This window comes from Nicotiana attenuata, chromosome 11, assembly GCF_001879085.1.
Source record: "Nicotiana attenuata strain UT chromosome 11, NIATTr2, whole genome shotgun sequence".
NCBI classification, from domain to species: Eukaryota; Viridiplantae; Streptophyta; class Magnoliopsida; order Solanales; family Solanaceae; genus Nicotiana; species Nicotiana attenuata.
In genome coordinates, this window is record NC_031999.1 from 60,990,247 (window position 1) to 61,013,004 (window position 22,758).

At 39.4% G+C, this 22,758-nt stretch overlaps 1 protein-coding gene across 1 annotated transcript; it reads right to left on the bottom strand.

The window, feature by feature from the left end:
• Nucleotides 19,537-22,430, bottom strand: LOC109234625 (cytochrome P450 CYP82D47-like). The gene is made up of 2 exons (XM_019400692.1): nt 21,488-22,430; nt 19,537-20,598 (listed from the first exon to the last, which is right to left on the bottom strand). Exons 1-2 carry the CDS (start codon nt 22,424-22,426, stop codon nt 19,984-19,986), a joined length of 1,554 nt encoding a protein of 517 aa, XP_019256237.1. The 5' UTR covers nt 22,427-22,430; the 3' UTR covers nt 19,537-19,983.

Sequence of the window (22,758 nt, forward strand, 5' to 3'; positions counted from 1 at the left end):
AGCCCCATATTTCGGAACGGACCCACCGGGACTGTCAAAATATGAATCCGGGTCAGTGTACCAAAAATGTTGATCGAAGTCCACTCAAATAAAGTTGTAAGCAAAATTTCTTATTTTTATCAACTTCCAACATAAAAGCTTTTTTAAAAATGCCCCGTACTGCGCATGCAAATCGAGGAGGGATAAAATAAGGTTTTTAAGGCCTCAGAACACAGAATTTGGTTTTTAATCATAAGATGACATATCGGGTCATCACAGTTTTAGACCCTTTTTTATCCAATTCACATTGTATTAGAGACATCTTTTGTATATTTTGTGTTTATACGTTGTACATAGACAAATTTTAGGCCATGAGTGAATGTAAAGGTTAATGACACATGCAGAAGGATGATAAAGATAAATAATGTTGCAGAACAAATACATAAGGTCTTCAAAAGAGGAAGATAAACTCATTTAAATTGAAACATTCCCTTATTTGCCAAGTCTCCCTCTCAAAAAGAGATTAGGGGAAGAGAAAGAAAATATAAAAGTCTCTATGGCTCTGTTGAGAAAGAATATTTATCAGTAAAATTGTGATATTTTTGCGACAACCTGATAGGTCGTTTTGAGTGCTAGCCATTATTTTTGTGTTTTGAGATCTCTCGTACCTTCATTTGATGTTTCTTGACTTGCGTGTGTGATCCATGTCATTTTCCAAATTTTTTTTTGTAAAATTTTGAACAAAATATGATTTTTGACCATAAAATGAGACTTGAGTGGACCACGATCAATATTCTTGGTAAATGACCTCGAATCGGTGTTGTCACGACCCCAAAATCTTACTTTAGGGATCGTGATAACAGCTATACTCTAAAATTAGGTAAGCCTAACACACACTGAGAATTTAGCAGAAATAAACGATTAAGCTATTAAGTTAAGCTGATAAATGACATAATAAACCATACCGGAATAACAGTCGTACAATTCCCACAATCGGTGGTACAGAGTCATAAGTTCTAAAGAAGTACACTATGAATCTCTAAATACAACACTATTTTGGTATGAAGATAAACAGTACTAGATATAATAGTAGAAGGTGACTCCAAGGCATGCGAGCGGCAAGCAGATATAACTTGAAGTCTTTGGAATGTCTGAATCAACTCGTTGGCGTTCAACACGGGCATAAGTACCTGGATCTGCATAAAAATATGCAGAAGTGTAGAATGAGTACACCATAACGGTATCAAGTAAATATCAAGCCTAACCTCGGTGGAGTAGTGACAAGGTCAGGTCAAGACAACTACTAGACATAAAAACCTGAACAGAATTTTCGTATAATCTAATAATTGAAACTAATAACAATAAATGATATCAAAGCAGAATGATAATATAAGGCTAACAACGGAAGTAAAGGCAATAATGATAACAAGAGTGAACATATGATAAAAATAACAGATGATCAATTACAATTAAAATACAAGTGAAATGAATTAAGAAAAATCCATAACCATTCAAATCAACAAGCCTTTCCAATATAGAATGTACAATAAGAATCACACCGAGGTACCACACCTCATATTCACATCTTATAAGTCACAATCACAATCTTCTTTATATCTCTCACGACCCCAAGTTCAGTTATCAGTTATCAGTTCAGTTATCAGTTATCAGTTATCATTTCAGTTTCAGTTTCAATAGTTATCATTTCAGTATCAATTATCAATTCTTAGTTATCAGCTTAGTTTCAGTTTTAGGATTTATAATTCTTTCTTTCAGTTGCTTTACATACTAGTGCAATTCAAATGTACTGACGTCCCTTTTGCCCGGGGCCTACATCTCAAGATGCAGGTAATGATTTACAGGTTGACAATTCAGAACGCTAGGATTCTTGTATCAGCTATTTGGTGATCCCCAGTTCGTTCGGGGCATTATCATTATCTTACAGTCTTCAGTATTTTCAGACATTCAGTGTTTTCAGTACTTCATTAGAGGCTTCATAGACTAGAGTAACATCTAGACAGAGTCGCAGGCTTTTTATACTAAGCTATGTTGGCTACAAATATGTTTCAGAATTATATTAGTATTTCCGCACTTTGATTTATATCATCCAGACTTTCAGTATATCAGCATGTGTTAGTTTATCTTCCGCATTCAGTATGTTATGATATCACATGTTGATTCATCCAGCCGGTTGGTTCACTCGGTCACATGTAGTCAGGCACCAAGTGTCGTGTTACGTCCAGGCCCAGGTTTGGGGCGTGACATTAGCCACCTGTTTACTTTTGGGGCTCGACTTCTCCGAGGTCAAGGGTTCCGGTATTGGCACCACTTCCTCGATTGCAAACATCTCTTTTGTAGCATGCTGTTCTCCGTGGTCTGTTTTCATTCCTTCCTGTGTCGGGAACTTCATCATCTAATGGATAGTCGAAGGAACTACCCTCATGTTGTGTATCCATCGCCTCCCGAGGAGTGCGTTATACCTCATGTCACCTTCGATGACATGGAACGTGGTGCCTTGTATGGTCCCGACTACGTTTACTAGCAAGATAATTTCTCCCTTCGTTGTTTCACTTGCCATGTTGAAGCCATTCAGCACCCGAGATGCAGGTACGATTTGATCTTGCAGGCTGAGTTGTTTCATGACCCTCGATCTGATTATGTTCGCAGAGCTACCTGGATCCACTAAAACACGTTTAACCTGAATTTTATTTAAAAGGATAGAGATTACCAAGGCGTCATTGTGAGGCTGGGATACGTCATCTGCTTCCTCGTCACAGAATGATTGAGCGTCCTCGGGCACATAGCTTCGAGTCCGTTTCTCCTTTGTGATGGATACTTTGGTACGTTTGAATATAGGTCCCTATGGGACATCGACTCCACCGATGATCATGTGAATGATATGTTGAGGTTCTTCAGGTTCATTCTTCCTATTTGCATCTCTTTCTCGGAAATGGTTCTTGGCCAGGTCGCTGAGAAATTCACGAAGGTGCCCCTCGTTGAACAATCGGGACACCTCCTCTCTAAGCTGCCTGCAATCCTCGATCCTATGCCCGTGAGTACCATGATACTTACACATTAAGTTGGGGTTCCTCTGAGAAGGATCGGTCTGTACAGGCTTGGGCCATCTAGTATCTCTAGTTTTGCCAATGGCTGAGACAATACCCGAGGCGTCGACAGAGAAGTTGTATTTTGATAATCTGGGTACCTCCCCCGGTCCCGAGCGCCTACCAAACCCAGTTTTGCTCACGAGTCCCCGAGAACTTTGGCCTCGATCTGCTCTTCGATCATTCCGAGGTATGTTACGCCTTGAAATGTTCCTTCGATCTTCGACGTATGGTTGATATCGTTCTTTGTTAAATCTTGATCCCCGATCCGTGTCCCTCGGGGGCTTGGCTGCGAATCTATTCGGATGAATTGAGCCCGAGGGGGCTCCCAACTGTTCTTCCTCGACCCTAATTTTTGACTGATAACGATTGTGCACATCCGACCATGTCATAGCTGGAAATTCGATCAAATTCTGCTTTAGCTATCGAGATACAATCGAGCTTCTTTCATTCAAACCTTGCATAAAGGTCCTGAACTGCCTAGTCATCGGAGACCGGTGGTGATTTCATTCTTTCCATCTGAAACCGGGACACAAACTCCCGTAGCATCTCGTCATCCCTTTGTTTTATTTTGAAGACGTCCGATTTTCTTGTGGCCGCCTTTATGGCCCCGGCGTGTGCTTTCACGAAGGCATCCGCCAACATAGCAAATGAATCAATAGAGTTAGGAGCTAAGTTGTGATACCAGATCATAGCTCATTTTAATAGTGTTTCCCCAAACTTTTTCAATAATACTAACTGGATTTCATCGTCATTCAAGTCATTTTCTTTGATTCCACAAGTGTATGAAGTAATATATTTGTTAAGGCCAGTTGTTCCGTTATATTTCGGTATATCGGGCATGTGAAACTTCTTGGGAATGGGCATTGGCGCCGCACTTAGGGGGAAAGGTTTTTGTATGAATTTTTTCGAGTCCAGTCCTTTCAAAATCGGAGGTGCTCCTGGTATCTGGTCAACCCTTGAATTGTATGTCTCCACCTTTTTGTCATTTTCTTCAATTTTATTTTCTTCGGACTCGATTCTTTTGGTTAGTTCTTCAAGCATTTTTATAATAGCGGGGTCAGTCCCCGAGCCATTTTTGTAACGATCCGACCGGTTGTTTTGAGCTCCAGCGCGTCGTCCAGCAGTTCAAGGCCATTAGCAGCTTCATTTCAGGTATTAAGACTTGTACGCATGGTCGGAATTGAATTTCGGGAAGTTCGGAGTTGATTTGGAAAGAGAATTCTCATTTTGGAAGCTTTAAGTTGAAAGAATTGACTAAGATTGGATTTTTGAGTAAAGGACCTCGGAATCGGGATTCGAAGGTTCCAGCAGGTTCGTATGATGATGATGGACTTGGGCGTATGTTCGGATCGGGTTTTCGAAGACCCGGGAACGTTTCGGCACCTATTGTGGAAGTTAGCATTTTTGGAAGAATTTCATAAGTTTGGGTTGAAGTGCATTTCAGTGTTATCAATGTCCGTTTGGGATTCTGAGTCTGGAAATAGCTCCGTATGGTGATTTTGGTATTGGGAGCACGATCGGAAGTGAATTCGGAGGTCTGTGGGTCATTTTGGAGTCATTTGGCTAAAGATAGAAATTGAAGGTTTTTGAGAAGTTTGACCGGGAGTGCACTTTTTGATATCGGGGTCGGATTCAGATTTTGGAAGTCGAAGTAGGTCCATAAGGTCGAATATGACTTGCGTGCAAAATTTGAAGGCAATCAGACGTGATTTGATAGGTTTAAACATCGAAAGTAGAAGTTTGAAATTTTAAAGTTCATAAAGCTCGAATTGGGGCGTGATTCGTGATTTTAGCGTTGTTTGATGCAATTTGAGGCCTCGATCAAGTCCGTAATGTGTTTTGGGACTGGTTGGTGTGATTGGACGGGGTCCCGGGGGCCTCGGGTGTGTTTCGAAGTGGTTTCGAATCGAATTTGGATAAGAAGTTGTTGCTGATTGCTGCTGCCTAGTTTCCTTCTTCGCGAACGTGAAGGAAGTCCCGCGTTCGCGAAGAGGAGTTGATGGGGCTGCTGAATTTGGCCTTCACGAACGCGAAGTAGCAGGCGCGAATGCGAGGCAGTAGTTGGTTAAGCCTTCGCGAACGCAGTCCAGGTTACGCGAACGCGAAGAAGGTAAGGGAGAGCTGGGCCCAAGGCCATTTGGCCTACGCGAACGCATAGAGCATAACGTGAACGCGATGGGTCTGGGCAGCTGGCTTCAGCGAACGCGATCAACGGGTCGCGAAGGCGGAGAAGGATTTCTGGGCGTGAGATTTCTGAGCTTCGCGGACGCGAGGGATGTTCCGCGTTCGCGATGAAGGGTCGCCTGGGCAGTGTTCTTTTAAAATCGGAGTTTTGGCTCATTTTCACTTCATTTCTTCCATGGGAGCCGATTTTGGAGAAACTTTGGAGTGCCATTTTCATCACCAAACATGAGGTTAGTGATTTCTACTAGTTTTGACTAAATACAAGGTTTATATAAGGATTTAGACAAAGAAATTTGTAGAAATTTGGGATTTTGAGGAAAACCTAGAAATTGGTATTCTTGGATTTTTTACCACGATTTTGGGCATGAAATTGAGAATAAAGTATATAGTTGAGTTCGTGAGGTTATGGGTAAACTTTATCTTCGAAAAATTTCGGAATCCGGGCACGTGGGCCCGAGGGCAATTTTGTCAACTTTTTGATCGGGGTTAGGAATTGTTATAAATTGGATTGTAATGAGTAAGTGATCGTATATTAATGAGTTTACATAATTATTGACTAGTTTGGGAGCGTTGTGCATCAATTTTAGGCTTCGGAAGGGCGTGGAATGCCGGTTATGGAACTTCGGAGCGAGGTGAGTCTCCTTTCTAACCTTGTAAGAAGGAATTGTCCCCATAGGTGAATTAATTGAACATATGTGCTGCTATTTATGGGGGCTACGTACGCACGAGGTGACGAGAGTTCGTGCGTAGACACTATTATGCCTATGTCCGGGTAGTCTAGGACCCAAAAGCATGCTTACTTGTAATAATTGTAACTATATTGATGGTTTAATTTGCTTAAATCATATCGAAGTGGCAAATGATTTTCTAAAAGAGTTAAACTTCATTTTCTTGACTTGTAAAAGAGAAATATACACCTCCTTGAACAATTGTTCCTACATGAAGTCTTGATCGACTATTTGAACATGTGTTTCTATGTGTACCTGCGTCGGATAAATGATTCGCGAGCAGGGTGATTGTTTATTTGTGTTTGACCGCGTCGCATGTATAATTGGCAAGCGGGGTAATAGATGCATCTATGGTTCGTGCCATTCGACCCTCTGGCAGTGCACATTTTAAATATTGTTGGATCGGGCCGTACGACCTCGGCATGAGTTGTGCATGCTAGTATTGCTTGCCTTGAAATTCATTGAAGTTGATGTTGTCACTCCCTGACTTGAGAATAAATGAATAATTGATTAAAACGAAATTTGGAAATTTCCCTTTGAATAAAGGAATTGATTACTTTTTTCATTCTGTTGAGTTACGACCATGCTTTATAAAAATCCTGAAATTTATTATATTAATTGTGTATCATTATTGGACCACTAATAAGTGTCGAAATCGACCTCTCGTCTCTACTTCTTCGAGATTAGGCGGGATACTTACTGAGTACACGTTGTTTTCGTACTCATGCTACACTTGCTGTGCATTTTTGTTGCACATGCACATGTGATTCTAGTGGCCTACTGGGCGTAGCAGCATGGATGATGCGGAGACTAGGTGAGCTGCATTTCTCAAGGAAACTCGCAGCTAGTATAGTCTGTTTCAGCGTTTTGTATTTTACTTCTTGTCCAATTTGTATTCCGGACAGTTATTGTGTTATACCTTATTTTTCCTAGAAATTTGCTCATGCACTTGTGATACCGGGTTCTGGGATGATTATGGGCTTATTCAGTAAACAGGAATTGTTAAAGACACCATTATTATTTTAGCAAATTTCATTATTTATTATTTAATGTATAAAAGAAAAGTGATTTCAATATATACTAAAATGGGAATTTAATTAACTTCTTGGTTTTGGCTTGCCTGACAGCGGTGTCCGGCGCCATCACGACCCTTAGTGGATTTTGGGTCGTGACAACATGGTATCAGAGCACTAGGTTCCCTTAGGTCTCACGAGTCATGAGCAAGTCTAGTAGAGTCTCGCAGATCGGTACGGAGACGTCTGTACTTATCTTCGGGAGGCTACAAGGCATTTCGGAGCACTTCCCTTCTTGATTTCCTCATCGTGCGATTTGATTCCTTTGAGGCTTATGCCTTGTTTCCTTCACAACTGATCTTATGCGATGCGAAGCGCTGGTCATGAATCGGCGAGTGAGTAATTGTAATGGTACTACAAATGTGGTGCGGGGTGTTTCTCCCTGCGTAGTTGTTTGAGCTATTGTTGTCGCCTTGTGTGGATGGATATTATGTCGTTCAACTCAATAGCTATACTTATGAGAGCTCTGAGGCTAGGCACAAGTTGCCATGATGCTTATGAATGGTTATCGCATAGTATTGATGTGATGGTAGGATGCTTGCCTACGTGTCGGGGTAGTGAATGACTTGAAGGGAGGTTTACTCGGTGCATGATTAGAGCTTCGGTATTTAATTCCCGGCGGGGGAAAGGCAATCGGGCTAAGAATGTTTAGATTAGGGTTGATGGAGTAACGAGGCTTGGTATTTGCGAGCGTGGTGGAATTTTCATCTGTGTTGAGGTGTCGTTGTCCTTGTTGAATGTACTAAGTTCTCCGGTGTTAAGACCTTCTACAATTCGCCCTTGGGGCAGGATATTGTAAGATAGTATTGGAGAAGCGGCTGTCAGAGATCGCGGAGTGCGTTGGTTCAGGATTGAATATGTATTTCTAATGCTGACGGCTCGAGAAAGATGATCTTCGGAAAGGTTTAAAAGTTAGTAGCGGTTTGTTTCTTCAAGTGCTACCGAGATAGATTTTGATCTAAGGCATCAGCAGAGCAGCAAAGGATGAGGAAGGACGTGTGGGAAGTGTCATGCGGTGGTTAAACTTCTAGAAGTCCAGGTGTAAAAAGTGGAGGTCGAGTACTTTCTTAGAGAAGTGAGTCTACCCAAAGTGGGAGAGTGGCAGAGTAGTATGTGGGTTCAGTAGCTGGGTCTACGGACTTAATTGGAAGTATCGGCTATTATTCGGCTGGAGATTCGATATGGCGAAAAGGAGCTGCTTCATATGAAGGAGGATACAACATAACTTTGAGTTGGGAGATATTGTCGCACATTTAGTTAATGTTCACGAGGAGTGAATGGACTTGTGCAGCTTGTGAATGAGCACGGGCTCAGGTGGGTTATCTCCTGTGAGCAGATCAGCGGTCGCGTGGTTGGCGAAGCCTCTACAAAGAATCCTACTGGCTATCTAGTAAAGAGATCGGACATGTAAATATGGTTAATGATTCAGAGTATTCGTAAATGGTTTTACGAAAAGATTTTGAAGAGCTTGGCGGGTTGGTTGTGCTAGATCATGTCAACAATGAAGAAAGAATCTTGTTGGATTCTGGAGTTGCGTAATGGTGACTTCAAGCTAAGTGGGAGAGTCCCACCATCTATGATTGGGTTGTATGATTATCTTCTTGTGAAGTTCGGGTTATCGGCGTATTGATAAGTTCTTTCGGCTAAGGAAAGAGAACACCAGTAGTAATTTGAGCAAGGGAATTGAAGAATGTGTTCTATAATTGGCATCATAGATTCATGTTCGAGCTTTGGGAAGGCACAGGAATTATGCTTCGCGTAGAAGTGAGTTGCAAGGAAAGTGATTCGGCCGGGTGCTTCTTTGAGAGGATGGTCATGGGCTAGCAGAGCCTTGCAGTTGATTATATTCGGGACCATGTCAGAGTGGGTGACTCTCAATAACGGTCCTAGTGAATTCAAAGGTTAAAAATGTGGTGCCTAAGGATTCGAGCCCGGAATGTGTTTAGGAATCGAGCCTGTGAAGCAGCTTATGATAAGAGGCTTAGAATGTTCTATGATGTTTCGAATTGCAGTGTAGCATTGGGAGGAAAAGGAGAAAAAGACTTCGAATTCGTAGAGGAATTATCAGAATGGATGTACCAGTCGATATGCGAGTATGCGCACAAAGAAGGTATGAGATAGTTTGTGGGGTTTGAGACAGCATGGTCTCGTGTTACAAGTCCACTCGGGTTGAGTGCGTTACGTGTTGAATGAAGTTATTATTATTCTAAGGCAATTAAGGACAAATTGGAAGAGGTTGGATTGGTTAGCCATGATTGAATTGGCATATTGGTGGCCTAGGCCACTACTTGAAGAATTGCATCTTCTACGATTGTGAGAATTCACTCGTGTGTTGCTATGGTTCTCTTGGAATGAGTTAAGTAAAAAGCTCCCACGTGAGGGAGTGTTTACCATGTTAGTGGTTCAGGAGTTGTGATGAAATTCTTGTACTATCACATGCTGGCTTGTTAGGTGCAGTGAGCGGTATGAAATTTGAAAGTGAGGATCAAGGTTGCGGTTTGGTGTTGACAAGGATGTCACGAGCTCAGATGAGCATGAAAGAGGTTTTTGAATGATTAGAGTAAGCTGGCATTGTCTTCAGCGTCACCTGGGATCGGTGTTTTGTGAGAGAGGCTTTGCATCCTGGTTATGGATTTTGATCGCTTTTCAGCATTAGTGTGGCCGGTAGCATGGATGTGCAGGCTTGTTACCTGTTACGGAAGATCGTGGGAGCGTGTCCCGCGGGAAGATTGTATAAGTGTGGCATGTAGTTACTTGATTGATTGGAGGATGAAACCAAGTATGAAGATTATGGCGATATGGTTAATTTGAGGATTTATGCCTGGAGGGCACTCGGTTTATTGGGTTGTGGTCCGTGGAGGATTACTTCGGTTATGATGGTTTTTGTTGTATGTTATGGGAAAAATGGGTTATTATGGACCCAGAAAAGACTATTGGCCTAGTTCGGTACGATCAGAATCGGCTTGAGGTCTGTGGATGGATTTAAATATGAATATGGGCTCTATATCGGGCCGAATGTGTTCGTTTCAGCATAGCTCTCCTTATGGAGGAGTATTCGGACGTTGGATGTTAATTCGTCGTCGGCTATTTCATGTAATGCTATATTGTGCCGTGTGAGTTGCGAAATAGATTGGTAATTTCTTATGTGTTGAGGTTCCGCACGATGGTGTTATGTGAGCAGTATGGCTCTTTAGTTTTAGAACATATATCGCACCTCAGTTGTGCTTGAGTTTGTTAGCTTATGGTGCTATACGTCCCCTCAGGGATGGTATTATGCACTTAGTGTGCTTGTGACCGATATTCGGTATGTTGTTGTAATGATCAATTTAGCTCGATGTGTATCTCCTTATGTGAATTTTATGTGTGGATCGGGTGGCACGCTGTCATGGGTATGTTGTTTGGATCGGGTTGCACGCCGCAACAGTGTAATGATAATTATGGTCCCTTATATTCTATTCTGTGTGTTTTGTTTCCCCATTTTCTGAGGAAAGTTCATATTAGTTGCGTGATTTGAGTAGTCCCTTCCAGAGTTCATTTTCCTTATGTATCGCGTTCGAGTTGGTAGCCTATTGGCACGTTGCGGCATCATGTGAGACTTCTAGTCATATCAGGGGTGACTTATTGCCTGAGCAGTTCGTACTGGGTGAGACAAGGTTATTGGATCTGGGATCAGTTCAATCGGATTGTATGAAGTATATTAAAGAGAAAAGATCATTATTTGGTTCAGAATGAGGTAAAATCCTTGTCAGGAGTGTAGCCTCAATGATTTGTTGACCCGGTAGTTGGTTATGAATCTCTACATTTCTCTTCCATCGTGTCATTATTGAAAGAGTTGGAACAAGACTTAAATGAATCATGAGGTGCATTGTGAGCATCAGATTGGGGGAAAGTCTCCTATTATGGTCAGGGAATTTTATTATGGTCCTGTGAATGACGTGGTGCATAGTGTGAATTCAGCAAAGGTACGTAATCTTGTATCGGTGCATCATGTGGTGATTGATACGGTGTTCATATGTTGAAAGCAAGCCTGGTTGAGAATTTCGGATGTTGAAACTGAGCTCAAAGGCTTATTTGTTTGAATAAAAGAGAATATCTTCGGATTTGCTCGAGCTAGTGTGATCAACTGAGTTGTGGTAGCACGGGTAGGTGCACAAGGTGTTTAACTGTGATTTCAGACAACTCCAGCGCAATTCTTAGCACGTTCGAGGACGAACGTATGTTTAAGTGGGAGAGAATGTAACGACCCGACCGGTTGTTTTGAGCTCCAGCGCTTTGTCCAGCAGTTCGAGGCCATGAGCAGCTTCATTTCAGGTATTAAGACTTGTACGCATGGTCGGAATTGAATTCCGGGAAGTTCGGAGTTGATTTGGAAAAAGAATTCTCATTTCGCAAGCTTTAAGTTGAAAGAATTGACTAAGATTGGATTTTTGAGTAAACGACCTCGGAATCGAGATTCGAAGGTTCCAGCAGGTTCGTATGATGATTACGGACTTAGGCGTATGTCCGGATCGGGTTTCGGAAGACCCGGGAACGTTTCGGCACCTATTGTGGAAGTTAGCATTTTTGGAAGAATTTCATAAGTTTGGGTTGAAGTGCATTTCAGTGTCATCAATATCCGTTTGGGATTCCGAGTCTAGGAATAGCTCCGTATGGTGATTCTGGTATTGGGAGCGCGATCGGAAGTGAATTCGGAGGTCTGTGAGTCATATTGGAGTCATTTGGCTAAAGATGGAAATTTGAAGGTTTTTGAGAAGTTTGACCGGGAGAGGGCTTTTTGATATCGGGGTTGGATTCCGATTCCGGAAGTTGTTGCTAGATCCGTAAGGTTGAATATGACTTGCGTGCAAAATTTGAGGTCAATCGGACGTGACTTGATAGGTTTAAACATCAAAAGTAGAAGTTTGAAATTTTAAAGTTCATAAAGCTCGAATTGGGGTGTGATTCGTGATTTTAGCATTGTTTGATGCGATTTGAGGCCTCGAGCAAGTCCGTAATGTGTTTTGGGACTGGTTGGTGTGATTGGACGGGGTCCCGGGGGCCTCGGGTGTATTTTCGAGTGGTTTCGGATTGAATTTGGATAAAAAGCTGTTGCTGATTGCTGGTTTCTGGTTTCCTTCTTCGCGAACGCGAAGGAAGTCCCGCGTTCGCGAAGAGGAGTTGATGAGGCTACTGAGTTTGGCCTTTACGAACGCGAAGTAGCAGGCGCGAACGCGAGGCAGTAGTTTGTTAAGCCTTCACGAACGCGGTCCAGGTTACGCGAACGCGAAGAAGGTAAGGGAGAGCTGGGCCCAAGGCCATTTAGCCTACGCGAACGCGTAGAGGATAACGCGAACACGATGGGTCTGGGCAGCTGGCTTCCAAGAACGCGATCAGTGGGTCGCGAACGTGGAGAAGGATTTCTGGGCGTGAGATTTCTGAGCTTCGCGAACGCGAGGGATGTTCCGCGTTCGCGATGAAGGGTCGCCTGGTCAGTGTTCTTTTAAAATCGGAGTTTTGGCTCATTTTCACTTCATTTCTTCCATGGGAGCCGATTTTGGAGCAACTTTGGAGCGCCATTTTCATCACCAAACATGAGGTAAGTGATTTCTACTAGTTTTGACTAAATACAAGGTTTATATAAAGATTTAGATAAGGAAATTTGTAGAAATTTGGGTTTTGAGGAAAACCTAGAAATTGGTATTCTTGGATTTTTGACCACGATTTTGGGCATGAAATTGAGAGTAAATTATATAGTTGACTTCGTGAGGTTATGGGTAAACTTTATCTTCGAAAAATTTCAGAATCCGGGCACGTGGGCCCGAGGCAATTTTGTCAACTTTTCGATCGGGGTTAGGAATTGTTATAAATTGGATTGTAATGAGTAAGTGATCATATATTAATGAGTTTACATAATTATTGACTAGTTTGGGAGCGTTGTGCATCAATTTGAGGTTTCGGAAGGGCATGGAATGCCGGTTATGGAACATCGGAGCGATGTGATTCTCCTTTCTAACCTTGTAAGAGGGAATTGTCCCCGTAGGTGAATTAATTGAACATATGTGCTGCTATTTGTGGGGGCTACGTACGCACGAGGTGACGAGAGTCCGTGCGTAGCTACTATTATGCATATGTCCGGGTAGTCTAGGACCCAAAAGCATGCTTACTTGTAATAATTGTAACTATATTGATGGTTTAATTTGCTTAAATCATATCGAAGTGGCAAATGATTTTCTAAAAGAGTTAAACTTCATTTTCTTGACTTGTAAAAGAGAAATGTAAACCTCCTTGAACAATTGTTCCTAGATGAAGTCTTGATCGACTTTTTGAATATGTGTTTCTATGTGTACCTGCGTCGCATGTATGATTTGCGAGCAGGGTGATTGTTTATTTGTGTTTGACCGCGTCGCATGTATAATTCGCGAGCGGGGTAATAGATGCATCTATGGTTCGCGCCGTTCGACCCTCTGGCAGTGCACATTTTAAATATTGTTGGATCGGGCTGTACGACCTCGGCATGAGTTGCGCATGCTTGTATTGCTTGCCTTTAAATTCATTGAAGTTGATGTTGTCACTCGCTGACTTGAGAATAAATGTATAATTGATGAAAACGAAATTTGGAAATTTCCCTTTGAATAAAGGAATTGATTACTTGTTTCATTCTGTTGAGTTACGACCATGCTTAATGAAAATCCTGGATTTTATTATATTAATTGTGTATCATTATTGGACTATTAGTAAGTGTCGAAGTCGACCTCTCGTCTCTACTTCTTCGAGATTAGGCGGGATACTTACTGAGTACACGTTGTTTTCGTACTCATGCTACACTTGCTGTGCATTTCTGTTGCACAGGCACACGTGATTCTAGTGGCCTACTGGGCGTAGCAGCATGGATGATGTGGAGACTAGGTGCGCTGCATTTCTCGAGGCGACCCGCAGCTAGTATAATCTCTTTCATCGTTTTGTATTTTACTTCCTGTCCAATTTGTATTCTGGACAGTTATTGTGTTATACCTTGTATTTCCTAAAAATTTGCTGATGCACTTGTGATACCGGGTTCTAGGATGATTATGGGCTTATTCAGTATTCAGGAATTGTTAAAGACACCATTATTATTTCAGCAAATTTCATTATTTATTGTTTAATGTATAAAAGAAAAGTGATATTAATATATACTAAAATGGGAATTTAATAAACTTCATGGTGTTGGCTTGCCTGACAGTGGTGTCCGGCGCCATCATGACCCTTAGTGGATTTTGGGTCGTGACAATTTTCATCGGGCTTTTCTAGCGTTGGTTCAGCACGCCGAGTGTTCATTGGCTCGGCTGTGTTTGGAGTTCTATTCTGACTCTGAAGTTGACCGATGGTGACTTGCTGTGCTTGTAGCATCTCGAATATCACTTGGAGGCTGACTCCCCCTTCTTCCATTCCTGGCGTTCCTTGGTCTCCTGGCAGGGCTTCCCTGCGTGAATTCCATACGGGGTCTGCGCCTGTGTCCATGTTTAGAGCATTATACGAACTGATATCAACTGGCTCCATATTTGGCACTCTCTCAGGGTTTATGGGTGGTACACCGACCCCTATACCGCTGTTTTCTCCAAGTCCCTCACTGTCGTGAGCAGGTGCGTTTTGTGTGCTAGACATATCTTAGCATGTAATCAAAGAATCTTTGACAAGAAAAAGTGTGAAGAATAACGTGTGTTATCAGAAAACTAGCACTAAAATAATCACTATTATCTTCAGCCCCACGGTGGACGCCAAACTGTTTACCTCGAAAAATGTGATTAACAATTAAATATGATTTGTGGTTTTAAAGATATCTGATTTATTCCAATACTAGTGAATGTACAAATAATATTAAGTTTAAGTAAGAAGAATTGATGAACCAAATCAGTGTTGTTAGAGCAATAAGGACCTCGAACTCGATTATCTTAGGGGCCTCGAGGTGAGCTAAGAACAATAAAGTATGAACAATAAAGTAAAGACAATAAAGCTGAAGAACAATTGTTGAGCACGGTAAACAAGAAAAGCAGAGTAGAATGTTCTATTGCAGAGAATGAGATATCTTTTTTATAAATGATTGGGGTCCCCTTTATATAGGAGGGGAAAATCCTAATATGGTACATTTCCAGTTATGGTAAAGAATTCTATTGGTACAGCTGTATAACAACCTAGTACGGACTTGTCCTATTTCGTACAAATCTTATCCTAAAATTTATGCCCTGACCCACGTGTCCTTGAGAAACTCCCGCTCTTTCTTGAGTGTCCTCGAAATTGTACTGCCCTCGAGGCAGATCATGACGGGTCCCCGATTTGCTTCTCGAGGTGCGCTCATCCGGGCCTGGCTTGATTCTTACTTCGAGCTTCCAGAACTCGGACTCGGAGTGTAATCCAATCTTAGAAATCGAGCTCTCCGATTTCTACCGTATATATATATATATATATATATATATATATATATATATATATATATATATATATGTTTGCGGCGTTCAACCCGATCCCACCATATCATCATCTGTTCATATCATATTCCATCCTTATCTCTTCATATCACATCATTTCAATACCATTGCGACGTGCAACCTGATCCCAGCAATTACAATAATTACCATTGCGGCGTGCAAGCCGATCTGAAATAATATGAATTAAATGAACAAACTACAACCAACTACGGCATATCACAAAATAAAACGCAATAAAGGAACTAAACAAAGAAGGTCACGAAGCGGATAAAATAGTTATATGATAGCACACAAAATCAAATAGCAAGTAGTGACATTTAATAAATAAAGACACGGATACAAAGAATCAATTAACAATTAAGGCATGTAATGGATAAAGGTATGAATTCAACAACTAATTACATTTAACAATTAATAACATGGATTAAATAAGGCAAGAATAATTGAAAACAAAAAATAAATATCCCAACCCGCATGCTTAACCCATGACTACGCTTATATACTCGTCACCTTTTATATACGCCGTCCCCCACACATAAATCAAGTAGCAACTAAACCAATCAAGTCCTAGTTCCCTCAAGTCAAAGTTAGGCACAACACTTACCTCTTTCCGCAATCAAATCAACACTCAATCATGGCCTTTCATTTAGAATTAGCCTCCAAAACCGTTAAATCTAGCCAAATATAATTTAAATAATTCAAAATAAGCGTTAGAAACTACCCACTGGTAAAAAAAGATTTGATCTTTGATGAAATTGGAAAAAGTCAACAGACGTCAACCTCGGGCTCGCTTGGTCAAAACTCGATATTCGGATAAATACCCGATTACCCATTCACCTCCGAGCCTGATCATGTGATTTGTCTCGAAATCCGACCTCAATTTGAGGTATAAATCTCAATTTTATAAAATCCCCTATTTCTATCCAAATCCCTAATCTCTATCCTAAAAATCCTAGATTAAAGGTCAAAAAATCAATGGGTGAGTATGAAAATATAACAAAATAAGTTAAAATTCACTAACCAATAAAGTGAGGATGAAAAACTTCTTTTAAATCGCTTCTAGGCCGAGCTCTAACTTCAAAAATGGTGAAAAATGGTTCAAACACCGACTTTCAGCTCTATTTTAATACCAGGGCGTCAGGTGTTCTTCGTGTTCGCGCGCGAAGCAACTGACGCGTTCGCGATGCACTGGCCTTCTCCTCTTAGACCACTTACAACATATGTTATTTAGTTTCTTTGGTTCGACACAGCTGAATCAGGGTGATAAGTCTATATTTGCGTAGACTGCAGCAGGAAAGAGCCTGTCTCTTATCGAACGATGTTCGTTCGTAATTGACAGTAATAGCTTTCCTGCAGATTTCCCTAGTCACTTGTGTTGTTTTCTTTTGTCCTGCTTTAATCCAAACTTGGTCTCTTTTGTCCGCGGTATTATCTTATTGCGTCAGTATCACACTAATTGAATGTCTTTTACCCTGACGTGATAAGTGCTACTGCCACATAAATGGCAATCTCAAGAATCAGTTTGTTGAAGTACATTCATCGCACAGAACTAGCTTTCGTGTCAGGGTGGGCTGAGGGCTGCTCTGGACTTAGTGCTGCTTCTTTCTTGTTATTGTTCTTTTTACTGGAATTACTGCTGTTGTATACCATTGGGTAGATGTATGGTTTCACAGTGATTATAGTGTCAAATTTTGCAGGTTAATGAACTTTTAGATGGGGAAAAAAAATTTCTTTCTCTTTCTGATGTTCTGCATGTCAATTGACTTCAATTTGTCTGCTATTAAAAATATACAATAGATGTGAACTTCTATAATTATGAATTCAACAAACACGCATTCTAGAGAAAAAAATGGTCATTCGTCGCCAACCATTTGCTATTATACTCTTGTAGTAATAACATAACTGCAGATCTTTGGATGTTTCTCTAAGACAACCTTTGGTTCTGTTTAGTGTGAGAAACTGTAAAGGGTGCAGTGTGTTGAACATTTAATTTGTTCTCCAAACATTCAGCCATCGAGTATATGAATTAGAAATGGAAGGATTAGAAAGACTAACTTTTATGTATCGTAGTAGCACCGTAGTCTTCTATTCTCTTTTAAGTAACTGTAACATTCTGTAGTAGCTCGATCTGTGGTCTTCTATTTCTCTCCTACATACAAGCTCATTCCTTGCAGACATTATCAATGTACTTTTATTTAAAATAGTACAAGTTTGTTCACGTTGGGCACAGGCTTTATCACTATAGCTTTATTTACAATGGTATAGTTTTGTTCACATTGGACCCGGGCTCAGGGGCGGAGCTACAATAGTGGTGTGGGTTGGGGCGAGCCCAGTGACTTTTTCTCGGACCCTATATTTGCATTGAAATTTTTTATTGAAAGTATATAAATATATAACGGCGAATCTAGTAACTAAAGTTCTCTGGGTTCAGTCGTAATCGTTCTGGGTTCGGAGTCTACCATTGACGCGGAACACGCGGGTTCAATTCTTCCCGAAGTAGTGTAATTTTTCTCCTTTTTAAGAACGTGTCCTTTTTCATTTTTTTTGGAAAAAACCCACAAACTTATTACTAAGACAAAAAAGGAAAAGACAAAGGCTCCAAAACAGCCGAGCTCTACGCCTTTACCTTTACTTCTTTAAGAGAGTTATTCCCCAATCAAAATCAAAAGAAAAGTGTGGGAAAGAGTTGAGGCTTAAAAACTTTTTGTTATTGCTTAAAATCAAAAGTACCAACTACCAACTAGTCATATTTTTCTTCAAGGTTCATCCCTGCTATTTTATCTTATTTTCTTCTTTTATTTGTTTGCCTTTCTTTTATCTTTCGATTTTTTAAGGAAATGTTACTTGATTTTAAATTTTTTGATTCCAAAGGTTGAATTTTTCATTTCGCTTTTTATATTTGTATTTGTCTGCTTCTCTTAAAATTTTAGACCCATCTCTTAACCTTTTCTCAGATTTGTCGCGTGAATATGATTTGTGTATTAATTGGAGGGTCAACCATAGATTTTGTTCTTTTCCATTTTTTATAAAAATTTTATAATATTTATATATAGCTTCAAAAGTTTCATTGACAAACACTAAGTGATTTAAATCTTCAACTGTTTTATTTTTATTTATTTTATTGTGCAAAATCAAATTAAAGTGAGATGTTCAATTTGTAATGGTTGACTACAAAAAAATGTTTTATAGCAATATTTGTTTAGGCAAGAAAGGATGTGGCCATTAAGCCGGTGAGGGAACTTTGCATCATCTGATAACCTTCTATTAGCAAAAAGAAAAATATAAAAGTTTTTCTATGCATCTAGTATTTATTATGCAGTGAACTTTGAAAACAAATATTCACGAGGTATGAAAACTTGTTTATTTCTTTAAATTTGATATTTTGTTTGGTTACTGCGATGGTGGAAAGAACTTTTATTTTTATAAAATTTTGCATTGGTGATAACTTTCTGAATGTTTAGTTTGATATACATAGAATAAAATGTTGAAACTTAAAGACCTGCCTAATGATGGATCATTTTTGTTTTCGAAACATGACGAGTCGTCAATTGCAATTATAACGATAATGTTTATAGTCATATATTGTGTTAAGTGGTCGTTACTTACTCTCTCTCTCTCTCTCTCTCTCTCTCTCTCTCTCTCTCTATATATATATATATATATATATATATATATATATATATATATATATATTAAATACTAATACTCGTTTCTTAGTATTACATTTGTGTATATTAGCTTGAGGTCGCGGTCCTGTCTTAAAATTCAGAACCCATATACTTAAAATTCTGGCTCCGCCTCTGCCCGGGCTTTACCCCGACAACCTCACTAGTATTTGTGTATATTGAAAAACTGGCAGTTCAGATTAACTATATTTTACGTCAACAGCAGTTTTCATGCACATGCATGGTGTTGTATGTTTCTTATTACAAATGAAAAGTTTTAGTCAGTTGTTTTGAAACAAACACCACTGCTTTTCAATATCTAATTAGAAGATTCAGAATAAGTGGAGCTAGAGCAGATAGAGAAAAAAATGGGAGGGGCGACTTTAATTGAAATACGGGTAGAGCTCCTCATACAGTTAGAAAGCGTCAGTTCTCTAAGCAAGGCTTAGGCAGATAGGTCGGGCACATCCCTCCAATTCTCAACCCCGACTTATACAAGTGGTTCTTTTCTGAAAGGTTTTGTTAGGTTCTTAGTAGCAATCGGTGACAAATTTCTTCTTTTACTTCACATAGCTTTTATCTCCTTGGTAGTTGTGTTCCCTTATTCAACCCTACACAATTTCCATCCCATTTCATTTCAATTATTTTCTGCACATACATATTGGCAGAGTCCTTCTTAATTTATTGTTACAAACTTACCAAATTAGAAAAACTCGTACTGACAATTAATTGAAAAAAAGATAGATGAATATCCATCTATCTAGGAGTATTAAACAATGATCAACCAAGATAAAATATCTTAGATTTTAATAAAGCTCATGTGCTAGGCGAGGCGTCATTATCACTTCTATAGGATTTACCTTACGTATAGTTAAGCCTGCACCTTCCTTCATATCCAAGTGCTCATCATTTGGAGTTTTGTAATTGAAACCCTGGATCAAATGTGCTATTGTTAGGTGTTCCACTTGCAATGCATAAGTCATCCCCGGACAAGATCGTCTTCCAGAACCAAATGGGATAAACTCATAGTGCTGACCACGGAAGTCAATATCACCAGTGAAGAATCTCTCTGGATCGAACTTATCAGGATTTGACCAGAGTTTAGGATCACGCTGCAATTTCATAACGTTCGCGAATAGTCTAGTCCCTTTAGGAATGTGATATCCACTAACAACACAATCCTCTATATTTTCATGTGGTACTAATAAAGGTCCTGGTGGATATAATCGCAACACTTCTTTAACAATAGCTTGGAGGTATACCAAATCCTTAATATCACTCTCTTCTACCCATCTATCCTTACCAACTTTTTCATCTATCTCTTCTTGTGCTTTCTTCAAGGCATGTTGATTGTTTATCAATAATGCCATTCCCCAATTCATGTGAAGAGCAACTGTGTCTGCAGCATCCAAGACCAAACTCTGTGGACAAATTAGAATAAAGTTAAAAAGGATAATTCAATACAAAAGTAGGTTAGCGTCACTATCTGCAGAACCTTGTTCTAGTTAGTATTGTAATTGTCAAGTATGCACATATCATTATACAAATGAATTTATTTTTTTCTAAAATTTGAAATTCATTTGTTTCAGCTCTTCTCCTAGAGATGTACGAGATCAACTTTATCTAGTGTAAAATCAAATATACGTTTTATGCCTTACCTGTATATTTCATTTTTAATCCAATAAAATAATATTTACACAATAAAAAAAGTATATCCTACAAATAACCATGTTATTATTTAATATCCATATTATATAATTTCAGTATAACTTATTTGAAAACTAAATAACATGGATATTAGCTTTGACTATATTGCTGCTGAAAAGCCAAGAGTCAGCCCGACCTGATTCAAGCACAATTATTATTAGAAATAGAAAAAAAAAACACGAATCTGTATTTAACAAACAACCAAAGAATTTCTCCCTAAAAAAGAGAAGAAGTCCCTTTACTTTTTTTTTTTTTGTTATGCTCAATGGGAGTAGTGAAGTTTTATTCTATCAATTATAATTGGTTATATATATCTCATTTTTTAATCAACAGAGATCGTGGAGTGATAAATATTCTTTCATCTTTAATCAAAGTTCTCAAAATCGAGCTCTGAAGAAAAGTCCCCATTGGTAGGAAGCGCTTTAACTCCCAGAGATAGATTAGTCGGGACACAGAAACTTCTCATCCTTTTCCATTTATCATTCTATATTTTTACTATATATAATCATCCTTAGTATTTAGATAATCTAATTCTTAAATTATTATTAACCTGTCTATTCCTGAAAATCAAACTGAATAAATGAAAAATGAAGATGAACTTACAAACACTGTTGCTTTTATGACAGTATCACGAGAATAACCTTCATCAAGATATTCATTACTCATTTTTGAAAGCACCACATCAATGAAATCTTGTTCATTTCCTTCTACATTAACCTCCATTTTTTCTTTTTTCTTGATATGTTCCTCTAACCAATTCTGAAAAACAGAATCTATATCCTTAAATGTCCTTTTCATGGCCTTAACATGGCCTTGAAAATCCACCCATTTGAACAATGGAATTGGAAAAGCATCCCATAACACAAACTCCATTGACAAAACTATAAAATCCTTAAACGCTTTCCTAAATCTCTCCACTTGTTCATCTCCTTTATCGGATTCATAAATTTTTCCGGCGATCATTTTCACGATCAGACCAAAATTCAATTCTTCTAACCAATCGGTTAGATTTATCGTTCTCGAATTTCCATCAATTCGAGTGTATAAATTCTTAATGCTCGTTTGAATTTTACCAAATCTCACGTGCTTCAATTTTTCGAGACGACTAGCAGAGAGAACTTCCTGAATGACTAATTTTCTATTTTTTCGCCAGTAAGGTCCGTATTTTGTCAAAAATAGCATGGCATTATTGTAGCCAAGGTATTCACCGTAAAGAAAAGCTGGACGATTGGAGAAAATGGCATCATTTGTATAGAAGCAGTCTTTTATAGCTTCGTAACTGCTTACAACTAACACAAGTGGAAGGCCTAGCCGAAAAGTGAAAACCGGGCCATATTTGTCAGCTAAATCTCCGAGTTTTCGAGCCAATGGACGGTCGTCGCCGTCGTCATCAAAGTAGAAAAGATGGCCGATTACCGGCCACCCTCCGGGTATTTTCGGTGGTAATGGTTTTGAAGGTTTTTGAGATATTTTGGTCCGTAGGAAGTAGAAGAGAAGTGTAAGGGTTACTAGTCCTACAATGGCTTCTACGGGAGAAACCATTATGGACTTTTAGAAAAGAACTTGGGAATAAAACTATCACCAACTTCCCTTTTATAGATAACTTAGGGCTATGCATAATAATATGATAAATACAAAATTACCAAAAATTGAAAATATTGGCTTTTGGTATTTGGTATGGTAATTGGTTTAATTTTTTTAAAATTTACTATTAGGAGGTGGTATTTGACAATTTAAAAAATAAAATCGAAATATATACTAAATTGCACAATGCACACATTATTAATTATAATATACTAAGATTTTTGAAAAATTCCCAGGGAAACTGTCACAATCCTTCGGATGTGCACTCGATAACCTACTCACTGTGCAAT